This window comes from Rhipicephalus microplus, chromosome 5 (assembly GCF_043290135.1).
Source record: "Rhipicephalus microplus isolate Deutch F79 chromosome 5, USDA_Rmic, whole genome shotgun sequence".
Taxonomy (NCBI): Eukaryota; Metazoa; Arthropoda; class Arachnida; order Ixodida; family Ixodidae; genus Rhipicephalus; species Rhipicephalus microplus.
Genome location: NC_134704.1, coordinates 179,593,632 through 179,612,755, shown reverse-complemented (window position 1 = coordinate 179,612,755; position 19,124 = coordinate 179,593,632). Strand labels below are relative to the sequence as shown.

The window sequence follows — 19,124 nt, the reverse complement described above, 5'->3', positions numbered from 1 at the left end:
TGTAATGTGTGCAGTACACCTGTTCAACCAGCAGAGCTCTATAATGTGCTGTAGGATTATGCAATAAACAGAAGTTGGAAGTTTAGCGTTCATCCTGTCATCCGTATTTCCCTTCTTCACTGGCTTATTTTTCTTCATGCTCAAACACACTTGTGCTATAACCTTACGACATTAAAATGGATATGCAGATCAATGAGGCTTTTCGGTAATTCTTTAGTTGCTCGAATATTCACTTTTTTTACTGAACATTTGGGTGTGCTCAATTATTCAGCGACACCTAAATAGGTAGTTATCAAAACAAATGTCATGCATGACGAAAATATTCGAGTTGTATTGAAAAAATGACCACAGCCCCATGAAATCTACAGTTGTCATTCCCCCCCCTCCCCCCCCCCTTCCCCAGGCATCTCACTCACTTGAAGTGCAACTCCTTGAAGACAAAATGTGTCTCGACAATGCCCGTTGTCTTGACTCTTGTTCGTAGTACATCCTGCTGTGTCGGTGTGTAGTTTGGCTGCGAGATGCGGTCCAATGCATTCAGGTAGCTGGGGGAAAGAGAGCAATGTGTCACAATATACCCGTCATGGCAACAACTTGCACGGCAACAAAACAAACAAACCTGAAAGTTTGGAATCGAATGTATAAAACACAGCAGAAGACCCATAATCCAAACCAGGACACCTGGTCCCCGCAAAATTTCAAGTATTTCATTGTTCTGCTTTTTTCAATCACTGAATAAAGAAAATTTTTAATGTATTTTTGCAAGTTGTTGAGCCAAGTCATTTTGTTTTCTTCCTTAGTTTTGCTACACTTTCCTACTTGTGCTTTATTTCGATTTCTTTGTTTACTTTTCTTGCTTTTTTTTTAGCTATCGAAGTGGCCCTTGGCATTTTGGAGCAACTTGGAGCCGGAAAAGATAGTGATGTGGGGTTTAAAATCCCAAAATCACCATATAATTATGAGAGACGCCGTAGTGGAGGGCTCCGGAAATTTCGATCACCTGGGGTTCTTTAACCTGCACCCAAATCTGAGCACACAGGCCTACAACATTTTCGCCTCCATCGGAAATGCAGCCGCTGCAGCCAGGATTCAATCCCACGACCTGCGGGTCAGCAGCCGAGTACCTTAGCCACTATATCAACCACCGCGGCGAGGCTTGGAGCAGGAAAAGTTTACAGTGGGAGCAAGCCCTTGGTAAACCATGGTCACATGCCGGTATTATCTGTGCAGGCAGTTTATATGACCCACACAATACTGCCTCTTTAAAAAATATTATGAGCCCTTAGCATTCTTTATCAGATCATGCACTCGCTGCACTTACCATGAAATTCACACGAAAACAAGACTTTAAGAAGACTCGACATATACTGAATACTTTTTCCTTTGCACATGATGAGTTAACAACACACAAGCGGAGACCTTCACTTGCACTAATATATCATGTGAACCTACACAAGAAAACGAATGACGTTTCATAGCATAGAATGGACGCCAAGCCCTACAGAGATGCAAATGTGTTGAATTCAGACAGAAATATTGACAGTTTGACATTAACTTTTTTGTTACCGGGAGAAAACAGCTGCTTTTTATACGTCTCGAGGACGAAGTTTCAGCCAGTTGGTGGAGTACTCCAGTACATAAAGTTTTCTAAAATTAACTAGAGGGCACTCTGGCGCTGCGATCGTTCAGCGACCATGGGAATGATGGGTAGTACACACATTTGCCTAGTCTTCGTACTTGCTGGCAGCGAATCGTACTGGCGGCTTCGTTTATTGCTGTGTTTCGGTTTTGTTTTGAATGAAAGATTTAACCCTTTTGAACTTCGTGACCCAATTCGGAAAGGTAAGTCTAAAAGAATAGGGTAGTGAAGCGCAACCGCTGAACATTTGCCGATTTTTGTTTCATAAGAAAACTTCAAGCCACACGAACACACACGGAGCCAAAAGCAGGCTGAAAGTACGAAGTTTGAACAAATGTGTGTACTACCCATCATTCCCACGCTCGCTGAAGCGCCGTGCATTTGAGCTCCTATAGACACTAGTGCCAGAGTTCCCTTTAGTGTATAATAGGAAACTCTGTGCTCCAGTACACATTGCAGCACACTAAATTACGCATAATGAAATGCCTTTCCCCAAACAATATAAACTATAGTGGAATAAAACTATTGTGCAATGTTGTATAAACATTTGAAAAGTGTAACTTTGGTTGCCAGCCAATAAACACAGGAATAAAACACACCATATCTGCAAGAACAATCAAAGAAAGCAAATTCAGAATACACATTTTGAAGATGAATGGCCTAGGAATATCATAAAAAATACTAAATGTTCTACACAATGTTTCTATTAGCATAGACGAAAGAAACCTGAACCAAAATAATGCCTCAATGCTCATGCCATGCGGTGAAGCATCTCCCTTTTTCGCAAAACACAGGTCTACTCGCATACTTTTGACATAATTTTTTTTGTTTTTTTTTACCAGAAGAGCTTGCTGGTTTTTCAGTACAGCTGGACATACGCAATGTGAATAATGCCTATATACATCAAACGTCCATTCAAATTCACTAGTTCATCTGGCGTCACCCCTCTTTCCGCGAGCCACCTCTCTCCACATAGGCTTACTCCAAAATGTGCATCCAAGCATTTACGCTGATAGTCCTGGAAAAAAAAAAAAAAAAGAACGAAATTGCTTGCACAGTTCACACTTTCAAACGTCTGACACCACTCTATAGTGCGGTGTGCGGTGCCGAGATGTGCTCCGGTTGCCCTCTTGTGGTGAGCAGAAGCTTTGTGGAAAGCACCAGCACATAATGCCCCAGCGACGCGTAGATCCCGCACGTAACCAGAGTAGCTCTAAGATAGCACACAAAAGTCAGCAACTATACACGTGCAATGGAGGAAACCACCTGAGGCCGTAAACCAATCCAACCCATGAACAACTACGGATGTCGCAGGTTGATGCAAAACACTATCGCCACCAGAGCTTGAAACTGAGACGCTATAACCTTCGGAGTTTTCCGTCACTCTATTCAACTGCGGTTGCAAGAAAGTTTCGAGGGGTGCGCGTTTCTCATGACGCAGGCGCACACCCATGCGCTCGTGACGACATAGGAGCACTAGCAACACTGGATGCAGCCCTGTGTCTGATGTAATAATAGAAGCGAAAGTGAAGCTGCTGGAAAATGTGTGAAAGGATAACCTCCACACGTTATACATGCAGCAGACGTTGGACATAATTTTTTTGTAAAATAAATTTTTTCTGACTCCTAACTACAGCTCTCTAGTGAAAAGCCAGCATAAATTTGAGGCAATTATTATGGCTCAACGCTGAGATTGCAAAGCTAATGCCATAATTTTATATTTGACTTGCTGAAGTTCTTTTCATTACAGAATTTTGATGTTACTGCGGCATAACCACATGCGGCACGCATTTCTCTCAAGTTTGTCAGCCAAGCCCATTTACCGGCCACACATACACACATTGGTTCACCGAAATGTCTGCCACACTGGCAAATTCAAACCGATTCTGGCAGGTCAGTGGCTGAACAAACCACTACGAAGTGCTAGATGTATGTGGAACAAATTCAACATGCTAAAAAGAATGATTCAAAGTATAATTTACTAGTGATAAATTTGAATAGGCGTGGTAACGAAAGAGCTAAAGATGGCATAAACTGGTGATAAAGAATAAAGATCATTTTGTAAGCAAAATAGTAGTCAGGCTGGTTAACAGAATACAGTGAAACCTCGTTAAACCGTAGTTGGCCAGAGCTCAGAAAAAGTACGTACTAAACGGTAGTACTGCTTAACCAAAATCGCGTCAGGTCGCTCACTTACCTGTCAAAAAAAGAAACCTTCAGGGAGTGCGATGAAAGAACAAAAAATGTGCAGTAATTTATTAACTTCGCGTGACAAAGTCTGTAATCTTCATTTGACGACGCGGCGGCCTAGCAGCAACGACAGCGGCCTCAAAATCACTTATGCTGTGAGCCAGCTTTTCCGCCAGCCCCCTCTTCTCGGTAAATACCCGCAAGACGCTTGTGGGAATTGAGGCTAGCCCGCTGCCTTTGCGTGGGCTTTGCCGCCTTTTTTGCCGTTTTCATGTCCTGACATGTCTGCCCTCCTTTGCTTTTGCCGCGCTGGGAGAGTGGAGTGACCTTTGCGTGGGCTTTGCCGCCTTTTTTGCCGTTTTCATGTCCTGACATGTCTGCCCTCCTTTGCTTTTGCCGCGCTGGGAGAGTGGAGTGACGTTTAACTCCCTCACCCGGTACCGGATGTTGACTGTGGCGCCGAGAGGTTTTCGCGCGCTGCGTCAGGAACGGACAGATACTCTCCAGGACTTCACACGGTGAGCCATGCAATCTTTTCCGACCGTCGACTCCCGTCGCTCGGGGCTCGTCGGACCTCGCTGACGGTGCCACGCGCCCGAGGCAAACGCTCACCTTTTGTTGCCCCACTGTGTCCGCACGGCCGAAGGGCGGTACGGTGTCCTAGTGCGTGGCCTAGCTACGCCGACCCGTCTCCCTCCGAAGCCAACGCAAGCGCCTTTGCCCTCGCTCTAGCAACCAGGCCTTGGTCCCGGTGTCTCCGTGGATCACCTTTACCGCGGAGACGTGCTCGTGGCACCCTGTGAAGTACTTTTATGGCGTGGATAAGCCTATTTGCTTTCCCGCCGTGCCTTTGCAACGGGCTGTACTGCGTTTGGTGCAGCCACAATAAAGTGTTGCGACTTTGAGCAGTATCGTGTTCTCGCCACGGCGACGGTTAACGCGTGCCCTGCGGCTCGCTATGACAGGACCCACGCTGGTGGCCGTACTCCTGCGGGATACGTGTACACCACACGCTGACGCTATGCGCAGCTTCGGCCACTGTCGGACCTGGATCACCCTTGTTGTCGCTTTCCATGTCGTCCTCATCACTATCATTTGGTTGTACCCTGGCGTTCCGCGCTCGTCGGCTCGAAACCCCTGTGTGGATCGACCGACACGACACGAAGAGGCACTACATCCTTTGGTCGCCTGCGCGACTCAGTTGGATGAAGCACAGAAGGCTCGTCTGTCGACACTGTTACGTCGGTACGACGAACTCTTAACCGATCAACCTGGCTGCACCGATTTAGTGAGCCATGTGATCGAAACTGGTGACGCGCTTCTTTTGAAGTGTAACCCCAGGCCCGTCAGTCTCGCCAAAAGGCAGATTACCGATGGGTTGCTAGATGACATGCTTGCGGCTGGCATTATTTGCCGCTCGTCTAGCTCCTGGGCGTCTCGTTTGTGCTGGTGCCTAAGAAAGATGGCAGTCATCGCCTTTGCGACGACTATCGCCGTATGAATCGAGTGACTCGTAAGGATGCCTATCCGCTCCCCACGATAAACTCCATCGTAGGTAACCTGGGTGATGCACAGTACTTTACCACGCTTGACGCCTCTAAAGGTTACAAACAGGTCCGGATAGGTAACCGTGACCAGTGTAAAACTGCGTTCACGTCCCACAGAGGGTTGTTTGAGTTTACTCGTACGCCCTTTGGTCTTTGCAATGCTCCTGCGACGTTTCAAAGACTCATGGACCGCGTCCTCGGGGAAGCAAAGTGGTCACACTGCATGTGCTACCTCGACGACATCGTGATTTCTTCACGAACCTTCGAAGAGGGAATGGTCAACTTTTACCGTTCCTTCATTCCGTCCTGTGCCCGACTGCAGGTGCCCTTGAGCAAACTCTTGGGTAAATCTGCTGGGTGACAATGGGGACTTGAGCAGCAGGAGGCGTTTTGCCGACTGTCTAACGCCATAGCTGAGACAGCGCAGCTCAAGCTCCCCGGCCTGACCAGACCGTATGTTGTACAAACTGATGCGAGCGATGTGGGTTTAGGAGCTGTTCTCCTACAGGAATACGATGGCGTGTTGCAGCCGTTGGCCTTTGTTAGCCACTCCTTGGTCTCTGCTGAGAAAATTATTCCGTGACCGAAAAGGAGTGCCTCGCCATCGTGTTTGCACTGCGGAAGTTGTACGTCTACCTTGATGGGACGAAATTCGTAGTGCGAACGGATCACAGTGCGCTCAGCTGGCTGATGCGGCTCCGTGAGCCTGCCGGCAGGCTGGCGCGCTGGGCTCTCCTGATACAGCACTATGACTTTTCAGTGCAGTATCGAAAGAAGAGCACCAACGTGGTAGCTGACGCGCTATCTCGTGCCCCATTGTCGGCCGAGGATCTTGATCCTGGTGCCGCTAGTGGTGCCTTAGCACATGCAAGCGTCGGGGGCGAAACAGCAGCTTCGCCCCCATTCGGCGAGAAGGGTGAGTCTCCATGCGGACAAACCTTGGCTGCTAACCAGGTAAGCGGCGCACCACGAAGCGGGGGAGCGTTCCGAAGGCCACGAGGCCGAGAGCGAACCCGTAACGCCGACTCAAGCGGTTGTTGCTGCGGTCCTGAGTGTGAGCGATACCAGACTCCCCCATTTTGGGAGAATTGGCATCGCTTTCAGCAGAGAAGAGCTTCTGAAGGCCCTGAAAAAAGTGACACGTTTTGTCGCGAAATGTGTGCAACGGTCTCAGAGAGATGGAGCGCCGTGGCGCTGCTTGTCCTGCAGCGGGCGCCAATAGCGACTGTCTTGAGGAAACGGAGCGCCGTGACACTGCTTGAGGGGCTCGAACCAGCGTGTGTCGCCGAGTCCCCGGCGGATTCATATTTTCTGGACCATGACTGGCTCCTGCTGAAGTATATAGCCACTGACGATGAGTCCATCGAGCCGTTTAAGGTGATTATGCCCAGAAGTCCGAGAGCCGCACTGTTGCGATCCTCTCACGACGAACCCATGGCCGGTCACCTGAGTGGCTCCAAGGTTTTTGCAAAACTGAGCCGCATTGTGACCTGGCCTGGCATGAAGCGAGACATGTTTCGCTATAGCCGTTCTTACCGCGTCTGTCAAACGGTGAAATCAAGGGGTAGCAAACCACCCGGTCTGATGAAACCGATTGTCAGTGAGCGTCCGTGGCAAGTGGCCACCTGCAATCTAATGGGACCATTTCCCAGAAGTAAGCAGGGGTTCATTCACCTGATGATAGTCGATCACTTTTTGAAATGGGTGGAACTTTTCCCAGTTCGGAAGGTGACAGCGCGAGCGGTGCTTGAGAAGCTGCAGGAAGTGTTTTGCAGGTTCGGCTTCCCAGAAAGGCTCATCACTGACAATGCTTTGTATTTCACCGCTCGGGTGTTATGTGTCACGTGCCGTTCCCTCGGAATTGATCACTGCACCACTTCACCCTACCATCCCCAGTCCAATTTGACAGAGCGCGTCAATCGTATGCTCAAACCGATGTTGGCTGCTTTTGCCGAAAGTCAAAGGGACTGGGCAGACCATTTGAGTGAGCTCGCGTTCGCTATTCGAACATCCGAGAGCCGCTCAACTGGTTTCTCGACCGCCTTCTTAAATTTTGGAAGGGAGTTGGCGAATCCGGTGACCAGCGTCACTCAATGCCAGCTCGAGGACGAGGAGGTGCCGGCAGACTGCTCCGCTTACACGTCGGCACTTCGGGACAGGCTTTGTAGAGCTTTCTGCAAAGCAAGGCAAAGTTAGGCGTCGGCCAGGGCTCAGCAGAACGACCAATATGACCGCAAGCATCGCGACCTAGTTTTTGAGGTGGGTGATCTTGTCCTGAAGCGCAACCACGCTCTTAGCGATGCCAGTAAGGGGTTCTAGACCTCGCTCGCTCCTAAGTGGCTTGGTCTGTACCGAGTGGAAAAAGCTTGCACTCCACTCGCGTACTTGCTGAAAGATCCTTATATGGGAAAACTCAGCCGTGCCAATATCGCAGACCTGAAACCCTTTGTATCACGGTCTGACGAGCTTGCGCCAGAGCCCTGCGGCACTTCGCGCAAGCAACGGGGCACACCCAGAGCAGCGGACCGCATTCGGCCCCGCACCAAGTAATCTGAGGAAGCGGTCACCTTTGTGATTTCGCGCCGGACGGCGGACTTCTCCGCAACCGAAGGCCCTCAGTTTACTTTCTAGCCTCAGTATAGGTTAGCTTCTTTACGGCCTTTCCTCGTAAAGAAGTTGACCCCGCCCAGTCTGCTGCCAGTGTTTCTTTTTTAAGTGTTCATGTGTATTTTGTTTCTTTTGTCTAATATTAGGTGTTATTTGTATTTTATGTTTTTTATTTTCTTTTGGCCAGATGTTGAGTGTCATTTTGCTCTGTTTTTACTTTTTTTCCCGTGTTCATTTTGTCTACCGCGAAGGGAGCTGTGTGTGACCTTGAGTGTCGGTGCTTGCCGGGAGAGAGAGACGAAGGCACTTTGCGCCTATGCTCGCGCAGCCGTCGGCGGTGTGTGCATGCGTGCTTCTGTCCGCGTGTAACTGCGTGATGCTTCAGTGCGTGCTCGTGAAGAGTGCGTCATGGCTTCCCCCCATCGACGCGGACACTGGAGGTGCTGGGGGGCATTGACCCACTGACGTTAGACCATCTGGCTGTGCTCTGCTCTCAGCTGTCGCCGAAGAAGCCCTGCTGCCTTTCCCACCATGGCTCCTGCGCCCGGCCAGCTGAAAGCAGCTATCGCCAGAGCGCCTCGCAGCCAATTTTGGTTCGGCCTCCCTGATCACTGGAGAGGCCCGGCTTCCCGCAATGTCCCAGCTCCGTCATCGAGCCAGAAATGTGGGGCCTCCGAACCACAACCGAGGCAGCGTTCGTCAGACTCGCGGCTTATCAAGAGCAGCAACGAGCCATCAGTGAGCCCCCTCCTGTACCTCTGACCTCGCACTCGGGCATCGCACCTAGCGAACATTGTCACGCTCTTCCGTCCCTCCGCGCGGTGGACGCTATCCTGCTTCAGCACCACGAACACTACTACTACTTTCCTGTGCTCCCTTCCGCAGTTATTTTTATAGTGTCGTGTGTTTATTTTGTTATTTATGTTTTTGTTTTTCCTTTGTCATCATTTTTTTAGCAGCAGTAACAGGGCTGGACTGAGGTTAGCTATCGCTCATAGCAGTGTCATTTTAACTGCATGGGTGACGTCCGGCTGCCTTTTGCACACCGGTAAAGGGCAAATTTAGGAGAGGGAGATGTGGGAATTGAGGCTAGCCCACAGCCTTTGCACGGGCTTTGTCGCCTTTTCTGCCGTTCTCATGTCCCAACATGTCTGCCCTCCTTTGCTGTCTGCCGCGCTGGGAGAGCGGAGAGACGTTTAACTCCCTCACCCGGTAGCGGATGTTGACTGTGGCGCCACGCGCGAGGTCTCCCGAGAGGTTTTCGCGCGCTGCGTCAGGAGCGGACAGATACTCTCCGGAACTTCAAACGGTGAGCCACGCAATCTTTTCCGTCCGTCGACTCCCGTCGCTCGAGGCTCGTCGGCCTTCGCTGACGGCGCCTCGCGCCCGAGGCGGACGCTCACCTTTTGTTGCCCCACTGCGTATGCATGGCCGAAGGGCGGTACGGTGTCCTAGTGCGTGGCCTAGCTACGCCGACCCGTCTCCTTCCGAAGCCAACGCGAGCGCCTTTGCCCTTGCTCGAGCAACCGGGCCTTGGTCCCGGTGTCTCCATGGATTACCTTTACCGCGGAGACGTGCTCGTGGCACCCTGTGTAGTACTTTTATGCCCGTGGCGTGAATAAGCCTATTTGCTTTCCCGCCGCGCCTTTGCAACGGGCTGTACTGCGTTTGGTGTTGCCACAATAAAGTGTTGCGACTTTGAGCAGTATCGTGTTCTCGCCACGGCGACCGTTAACGCGTGCCCTGCGGCTCGCTAAGACAGGACCCACGCTGGTGGCCGTACTCCTGCGGGATACGTATACACCACACGCTGACACTATGCGCAGCTTCGGCCACTGTCGGGCCTGGATCACCCTTGTTGTCACTTTCCATGTCGTCCTCATCACTATCATTTGGCGACACTTCGACAACCGAGGCAACAATGGCTTCGTCAGACATGTCCGGAGATGTCTGCACATCGCTGTCTGCGCCTCTGAAGCCGGGGAAGGAAATGCCTTCCGTAACGCCCTGCCGCTCCAGCACTTCAGCTAGCAGAGTTTTGCAAGCTCTGTCTACGATGTCCGAAGTCTGGTCGATGGTGTCACTGGCGTCATCTGCGTCGCCCGCACACACACTGAAGCCAGCACGCTTGAAGCAATTTTGAACTGTCGTTGCTTCAACCTGCCACCACGAGTATTCAAGCACGTGAATCGCGCCAATCAGGTCGATGGAGAATAATTTGCCACATTCAATGGCGAGAAGAAATCTGCGCAGCAGATTCTTCTTGTAGAGCTGTTTTACAGCTCGAATGATGCGTTGGTCCAAGGGCTGGGCAATCGCTGTCGTGTTTGGTGGCAGAAGCGCCAACTTCACAGCCGTTAGGTTGTTCAGGGCGACGTGCGCCGAAGCATTGTCTAAAATAATAACTCTTCTGTTCTTAGCCGCAAAACGACGATCGATAAGGCGCACGTACTCTTCGAAGAGTTTTGCCGTCATCCATGTTTTGGTGTTGCTGCGATAGATGACCCCTGATGGCAACCGGGTGCCTTTGAAACATCTAAGCTTCGCCGACTTTCCAATCACGAGGAGCGGAGTTTTGTCAGTTCCAGTCATGTTTACGCAAAGCTCCACTGATATTTTGTCTTTTGCATGCTTGCCGCCGGTGCACGTCTCGCCTTTGAACACAAGTGCTTTGTCTGGTAGCAGCTTAAAGAATAGCACCGATTCATTCATATTAAAGATGTCATCAGGTGCATAGTCTTCCAAGATGTTATTCAGCTGACCATTTTGCCACTGCTCCGCGCCATCCACGTCAGCTGCAGCACCTTCTCCCGAAACAGTCCTCGTGGTAACGCCGTGCCTCGCCTTAAATCTGGCCAGCCAGCCATTGCTGCACACGAAGTTGTCATGGTTGAGCTGCGAGGCAAAACCCAGGGCCTTCTCCACGAGCAGAGGTCTGCTGATAGGCAGATTTTTTGACCGTGCAGCTTTTAGCCACTTCACCAGCGCCTCCTCAACATCCGAAAACGCCGAACCGCGTAGCCGGCATCTTTTCGCAGCTGCAGCAGCACTGCCGAGCAGTGCTGGAATTCCAAATTACACACACCGTGGTTAACGGCAGGTCCTTTTCACATGCCAGCGCCGATTTTTTCGTGCCGCTTTCAATAGCACGAATTATGTCCAATTTCTCCTCTATTTTCAGCACTCGATGCTTTAGTCCCAGCATCGGCATGACGCAAGTACGAAGCAGCACAAGCACACATACACAACACATGAAAAACGACGCGAGAGCTGTACGGCACGGATCAACTAGAGAACACCTATGCACGATGCCAAAGGAACAAAGAAAGCAAAGCAAGTGCACACCGTGTTTGCGTGTTTGTGCAGAGCGCCATCACGTGGACAACACCAGAAGCCTAGCCGGCCGAGTGCTTCTTGTTGCAGAAAAATCCAAGAGATGACGCTCACCAACACAGCCGCCATCATCATCAACACAAACAAGCGAGGCGTGTTTCGATCTCTGGGGCTTGCTGTTCTGTCGGGACGCCCAATGGGGGATGATCGACATGTCGCGGCGAGTGCGCAACAAAAATTGGAAAAACTACTTATTAACCGATACATACGCGATAAGCTGGTACGGCTTATGCGGATACAAAATGCATTACGTTCAATGGCCGCCGAGTCGGGGATTTGACTTCACTACTTTTAAAACGAAACTACTGTTTAGACGGGTACGGTTTAACGAGGTTTCACTGTACTGGCAGAAGCATTTTGCGACAGAAATGCCACTCCTTACGTATATAGACAGTCGTGCGTATGGGAACTTTGAAACTTGAACTCTAACATTTTTTACTACGTAGAAGGGAGCATATTGTGGACAATGAAGAGCCCACAAAATGTTAATACTGAATGCTAATAGTGCGATTAAAACCTTATTAAAGTTGTACATATTCTGCTGACAAAATGTGCCCAAAAATTGCCTGTGCAATTAGAATTGAATACATAACAGAAACCATGCTCGCAGCACATGCTACAGCCAACCATCAGAAGGGCTGATGCAGCTGCCATCGCCATGGGAACAGCAGCTTTTTTGCCAATTTGCAGAGCTTTTCTTCATGCTCAGTGACTACCTGCTGTTGCAAATAAAGGAGGAAGAAGGGGCGGCGTGCACGAGCAGGAGCCTGGGGTGCTGGCTCGCTCAGTTGATTCCTTGACCTTCATCGCAGTCAGGAGATCGGGTCCGGGTCTCCTACAAAGAGCGCAGCGCAGTCGCCGAACATGCTGAGACATTGGATCACCAGATAAATTTTGAAGCGACGGCCATCCTTGAAAGCGAGCCGAACTGGAGGAGAAGGTTGTTACTCGAGTCGTGGCACATACAGAGGACAGCCAATAACATCATCCGCTGTCTCAGAACCCTTCCCCCAGTGTATACACACGGACTGCGCTCCACGGCAAAACGAGAGAGAGGGGGGGTCATTATCCACCCCGCGAGTGCTTTGAAGACGCCGCTGCTACGTAGCCTCCGCAGTCACCCCTGAGGAAGGAACCAAGTCGGTTTCGAAACGTCGGGTTTCTTCAAAACTTTTGGTTGGAGTCTAAATCATCTCCCGCTCCCAGGAATCGCCTCATGGAGAACAACACGTGGAGCCCTCCTCCTTGTCCCACAGGCGCCTCTGACCTGATCCTAGTGGTAGGGTCTCCAGTTCGTCCTTCCTGAAGTCCAAGGAAGTCCACGATTGGGAGTGCGAGTGGAAGCGCTGCTATGAGCCACACTCAACCAGGTTCGTGGACACCATGACCGTCTACGACGCCACCGAACATCACAAGAACATGGCGCATGACGTGAGAGACCTGCCATGGATGTACGAGCGCCACACCGCACAGCTCCAGCCCTACGCCACGCACCTCATGCAGGAAACAGTCAGAAACGAGGACTCTCGCGAAGCAGGACACACTGTGATCGACAAGTCGTCCGGAGACTCCTGCAATGATGCCACCAAATAGGCCACCATGGCTGAGAATTTCGCACCCGTAAACGTAAGCTCGTAGCACGTCGTCGTCAGAGATGCCGTACTGGACACCAACAATGTGCTATCAGGAACAGCACACGTGGACAAACCTCCGCTGCCCTCGAAAGTGGACGAGATTCCCATCCTTAGCAAAGTCGCTACGCGAAGATACCACGATCCATCAGCATTATCGTTGTCCTCATCGAGTGAGGAAGAAGAAGAATCATCCTGGATTGCGGAGTCTTTATTCAGATCGGAAGCACCTGTGAGCCAGGCACACTATCAGGACCAGCTGACAGCCGAAGTGGTCAAGCGGAGCATATTCGTGCAGCACCTGCAGAGGCTCGACATGAAATGCCAACAACAGCAAGGATAGTGATGATTATCAGGAAGCCTTCCGAATGTACAAGAACAGACTAAAGTCAGACTCGTCCTACTACAAGCTATGCAAGAAGCGCAAAACCTCTCAGTATGACCTGAAGATGGCAAACGTGACGGCGAAGTCATCTACACACTACAGTTTGAAGGGACGGCTTCCCCCGCAAGACAAACCACCACCTCAATTGGCTTCGTCATAGACAAGGGGCCTCTTCATCGTTGTGTCACACCTTTTGGTAGATTCACTTAAAGCCTGACATCGACAAGCGCTGACGGATCATCTCTGGAAATGCTGCCGAAAGGAGTGCTTGTTGTTTCCACGTTTGGCCCACAAAGCGGCACTGAAGGCTCCACCGCGACTGCAGGTTGTCGACGTTATCGTGGTGCACGACGACTCCCTGCCAATAATGTGGAAGATGGCTCACGTAACCGAACTGCTTCCCGGTCGCGACAACATCGCCCGAGCGTGCCCTTCCGACGTTTGCATTTGGCTCCAGCATCAGGCGACCGGTGCAAAAACTGTACCTTCCCAAAGCAGGCGGTACTTCTTAAGTTTTTGTGGCCGCGGGAGTGTGTTGTAAATAAAGGAGAAAGAAGGGGCGGCGGACACGAGCACGAGCTACGGGCGCTGGCTCGCTCAGTTGATCCCTTGACCTTCAACGCAGCCAGACGATCGGGTCCAAGTCCCCTTCTCCGTTTCACACACCTGCTATATGCGTCACATATGTTCTTAGCGAAGAGCAAATGGTTCCAGTAATGTGCAAATCCATTTTAGTACACTATGAAAGCCCATATTGAAGGAACTTATCTTGCACTGCACACTGAAGACAGCTGCAAAATAACTGCATTAAGTTAGTTTGTGTGTGTGTCCGTGTCCGAAGTGCAAACAAAGGGAGAATTATGCCTGCACGCTAACCAGGAAGTTTCTACGGGTCGAAATTGGGCAAAGAATCGGACCTTGAAGACAAACTCCAAGTAAACTGGGCTTTTCCAGGTTTACATGGTGTCAAGTGTACGTCCAGATACATAAGATGTGAGCAGACAGCCACAGACATATTTTGTCTAATCACCGTTTGTCACCAGTAAATGGTCTTCACCCTCTAAGTGTCTTTGCCATACATGTACGATGGTAGTTTTCTGCTCCGTTGTCTTTATCGTTGAAGTATGTTTTCGGCCCTAGGCTAAACATTTCGCGCTGTAATGACAATGTGTGTGCATAGAGAAGTGTTGCCACCTACTAGGACTTACAACAAGTATTGGAAGCCTTTGTGCTACCTTCTAGCGGAGATAAACAAAACTGATGTCTAGCTTCAGTGCGTCGTGCAGCCTGCAGTAAAGCCAGTGAGCAACACCTTCCCTGGTTTCGGTTTTGCCACATGATCGCAAAGGTGCGCAAAACAAACATGATATTTACCTTTGTAAGCACTCCCTCTCAAAGGTGGTGCAGGATGATTGTCACCTTTACTGGTGCTGCTATTAGCTTGTTTATCAAGGACACTTACGAGGTATTCTCATTTTCCTTGAATAACAGAGTTTATTCTGCCTAAGGCAGTCACACGCAGAAAAGAAGATGCCGCGTCTTGACCAGTACAACTTGCCGCTCAAAGAGAATGGATGCGAGTGTTATGTGAGCGTAGAGCGCTAAGGCATCAGAAGGGACAATTGGGCGAGTTGGTGCACTTCCATATTAAATGACTAATAGCGCGACAAAAACAGAGACGGGAAAGGAAAGACAATCTACGCACAGCGCCTGTGCGTAGACAACTGCTTCAGGGAATACCCCGCTCTGCAGTACCGTTGAATGTTTGGCTGAGTCATGCTAGCACGAAAAAACTGTTCCTTTTTTTTTTTTTAATTCACAACTTTTTCCCGACTTCAAGATTTTTGTACATTTAAAAACTGCAATAAAGTAACTTGACCATCTGAGAAAGTATCACTAAAAAAATTCAACACACAAAGGGTTAAATTGTCAGTTGGCATGTTTTCATTCCAGCTTACCACACTTTCTGGACAATAGTGCTTTCACAAGAGCTTGCATTCTACACTGAAGTTCTAGTTATCTCTCGGCCTGCACTGACCCAAGGTTGAATCGTATGAGCTGACAACAACTCACTATGAGGCTGAGTCATTGAGCTGGTACTCCCGTGAGCGGGCAAAGCAGTGCTGCACCCCTGGGTCCTGCCAGAGGCGCTTCATCAGCGAGGCCAGCTCCGGTGTGATGTCACACTCTTGGGACGACGTCGCTCCTGCCACCGTGAAGAACTGGCGGGCGTCATCCTGCAGAAGCCATACATTCAGTCTCGGTGTACAAACTTCTATATAATTTACCGATTCACCCAAGTAGAAATGCAAGCATACACAAGAATACATGTTATACCACATTTACTTGCGTAATCCTCACGCTCGCAGAATTCTTGCACGCCCCCAGCCCAGCCCAACAAAAAGATTTGTTTTCCTTGTGTAATTTTCGCGCACCCAAAAATTGCAGCAATAATGTCTGCTTCTTCCGACCCCTGATATTGATGGTTCACAATAGCCTAGCGCCATCTTTTAAGCATCATGCACAGTATTAAAGCACTAGCCTCGATCCAAGCCGAGCCAAAATGGCAAGTGCGCGTTGCAGTGTGCTAGACTGCGCAGCATACGTTGTGTCCATTCTGTGGTTACGCTATGGGGTGACACAAAAGCTACCTGGCTGCTTTCAAGGTGAAAGTGATCGATTGTGCACTAAACAACGCCAACAGGACTGCCGGCCGGCACTTCACGAGTTTTGTGTTCGTTACTGGTGACTGCAGCACGAGCAGCTGAAAGCCACCAAGAAGCATAGGGCCTTCCGTGTGCCACAGAATGGGATGGATGGTAAAGCTTTGCTTCTTCAGAAGTAAACTGCGGACAATCCTACGTTGGATAGCCATCAGCCCGAAGTTTACCACGACCAGTAATATCCACAGGTTAATCAAGGTGGCCTTTCTTGTTTACGGTAAGTGTTTCCACTCGAAGACCCTTGAGACAGTGGCTTTAGGCCCGTATTCACAAACCAACCTCAACCTTACCTCGAGTTCTCCTAATCCCTTTTAAGCCTTTATTGCGCATGGTGAACAAAGTAGGTCAGTGTTCATTAACCAACCTTGTTATTGTCTACCCTATTTCCATTTTTGTGCCCTTATAACGATTGTAGAGAGTACAGGAACTTGAGGAAAACATGAGGTCAGGTAAGGTTGGTTTGTGAATACAAGCCTTAGTGTCTGCAATTAAATCTTGCTTAGTGGTGAACCTGTTGTTTTATTGAGGTAAGTCCTAATTAATGCTTCTCAAAGCTTGTGGTTAGTTGCTGGCGTGAGAATTTTGATTTGTGGCCTCTTTATTTTCATTCTCCATCTATATAACTTTATCAAATATTTTCCTTGCATAATTCTCGCACCCCTACACTATTCATTGGCTTTCCGTGATTTGATTGATTTATATGTGAGGTTTAACGTCCCAAAACCACCATATGATTATGAGAGACGCCGCAGTGGAGGGCTCCGGAAATTTCGACCACCTGGGGTTCTTTAACGTGCACCCAAACCTGAGCACACAGGCCTACATTTCCGCCTTCATCGGAAATGCAGCCGCCGCAGCCGGGATACGAACCCGCGACCTGCAGGTCAGCAGCTGAGTACCTTAACCACTAGACCACCGAGGCGGGGCGGCTTTCCGTGGAAGAGAATTCGAGAATTATGTCAGTAAATATGGTACTAAAATAGCAACAACACTTGAAGATGACACAGCAGACATGTCAGACAATGAAATCAAAGGTCCAGTTTTACATGCACTAGTTGTTGATGCGGCGAAGCTAACCAGCAAATAATCATCCCAAAAGAAGCAGTAGTTTACCGTAATTACTCGAATCTAACGCACACCTTTTTTCCGGTTAAGCAAGTTCATAAATCGCATGCGCGTTAGAATCGAGTACGAACAAAAAAATTACGGTCAATCTATTGCCATCGGCAAATCCAAAATGGCCGCCCCCTACGTGTGTCGGCATGGCGCACCTTTCCTTCCTCCGTGGCATGGCGCGTCGGCCATTTCTGCCTATGTGTTTCCCATGTGCGGCACTTCGTACGTGTGCTGAGGAGTTCGTCATCTAGTAGTGCATTAGCATCGACGGCGTGGAAGGGCCGACCCCAAAAACTCGAGTGCACCACGATGCCGATTTTAAAAGAAAAGTCATCACGTGTGCAGAAACGGACGGAAATCGGGCCGCATCTCGGTCGTTCGAAGTTCCAGAAACGTGCGTGCGGGAGCGGCGGAAACAAAAGCAGAAGATTGTCGACAGCAAAGCTTCACGTAAAGGCTTCAGTGCACCACTGCAGGGTCGGTTTCCGCAAATTAAAGAGCTGCTCGGCGAGTATGTGCTTGAGCAGCGAGCCGCACAGCGGCCCGTGACGACAGAACTGCTCCAAGTGCGAGCTATGCAATTAGTCTTAGAAAAAGGTCTAATGCGGAGCCAGTTTAAAGCGAGCAGGTGCTAGAAAACTAACTTTATGAAGAGGAAAGGCTTTTTCCTCCGAAGGGGAACATGCATATGCGAAAAGTTTTGCGAAGGAGTACGATGAAAAGCTTCACAGTTTTCAGAGGTTCGTCCTAAACTTGCGGCGTAACAACGGCTACCTGCTTGGGCAAATCGGGAATGCCGATCAGACGCCGCTTTACTTCGACATGCCTGGCATTACAACCGTCCAGAAGAAGGGGGCGAAGCAAGTTCGCGTGCTGACATCGGTCCACGGTAAAACTACAGTGACGGCAATGCTCTGTTACACGTCAGATGGGCACAAGTTTCGCCCGTACCTCATATTTAAATGGAAGACGCTCCCGAAAGGAGTCGTTTTTTCAAGTGGTGTGATCGTGCTGGCCAGCGAGAAAAATGGGTGCGCGTTGCAATCGATGTCTTACGTTTTTTTTTTTTTTTTTGCGGTGGAAATCGGGTGCGCGTTACAATCGATGGCGCGGTAGAATCGAGTAAATACTGTAAGTTTGGCAATGCTAGAAAATACCTGATAATATTCAGGGTGTCAAAATAAAATTTGTTTTGTTTCAGTTCTTGGTTTCGTTCCACTGCAAAAAGTTATGTTCCATTTCTGTTTCGGAATGAAAAAAAGAAAAAATCTTCTGTAATGGTCAATAAATTATTTATATGCAATAATTTATAGAGTAAAAATCAAAATACAGCTTTTGTCGTATAGTTATTCTTCTCTTAAAGCATGACGTGGTTAGGACATGTTCCTCCTACATTTTTAATAGAAGCACAACTAATAGTACTGCAAATTACTACAGAGCACAAAAGTGCCCTTATAAGTTACCATATTTACTCACATAATGAACTTGCCCACATAACAAACAGCACTTTGGTCCTTGAAAAAAATATCACAGCACATTAATGAATTGAATGACCATGAGTGGGCAAAGCAGTGGGATCGTCCTGTGTTACTGTAAACCATAACACTGACAGCTGACGATGTGAATGAGTGCCAAGCAGTGTACAGTTATATACAATGCTAATTGGTGTTATGTTGTGTAGTGAATTTCGTTTTGCCTTCATTATTACTGCTTTGTAGTATCAGATCTAGCTTGTAGTGGGAAAGACGAGGTCTGGGCACATACTGCTCGTGGTATGTGCCTATACTAGAAAAATGCTAAAACTAGTGGAAATGCGAACAGCGGAACAGCCACGGAGGAACAGTGGACCGCTCTCCTCACAAGTCTGAAAGTGGAAGATCAACTTCGGGCTGT

At 49.2% G+C, this 19,124-nt stretch overlaps 1 protein-coding gene across 1 annotated transcript in view; it reads right to left on the bottom strand.

Annotated features, from left to right (window-relative positions):
• Galphai (G protein alpha i subunit) overlaps window positions 1-19,124 on the bottom strand; it is a 55,401-nt gene that overhangs the window by 16,257 nt on the left and 20,020 nt on the right. The window contains exons 4-5 of the mRNA XM_037424877.2: window positions 15,466-15,629; window positions 417-545 (exon numbers count right to left, since the gene is read on the bottom strand). Coding sequence (XP_037280774.1) covers window positions 417-545; window positions 15,466-15,629 — 293 coding nt within the window. The remainder of the gene's footprint in view (window positions 1-416; window positions 546-15,465; window positions 15,630-19,124) is intronic.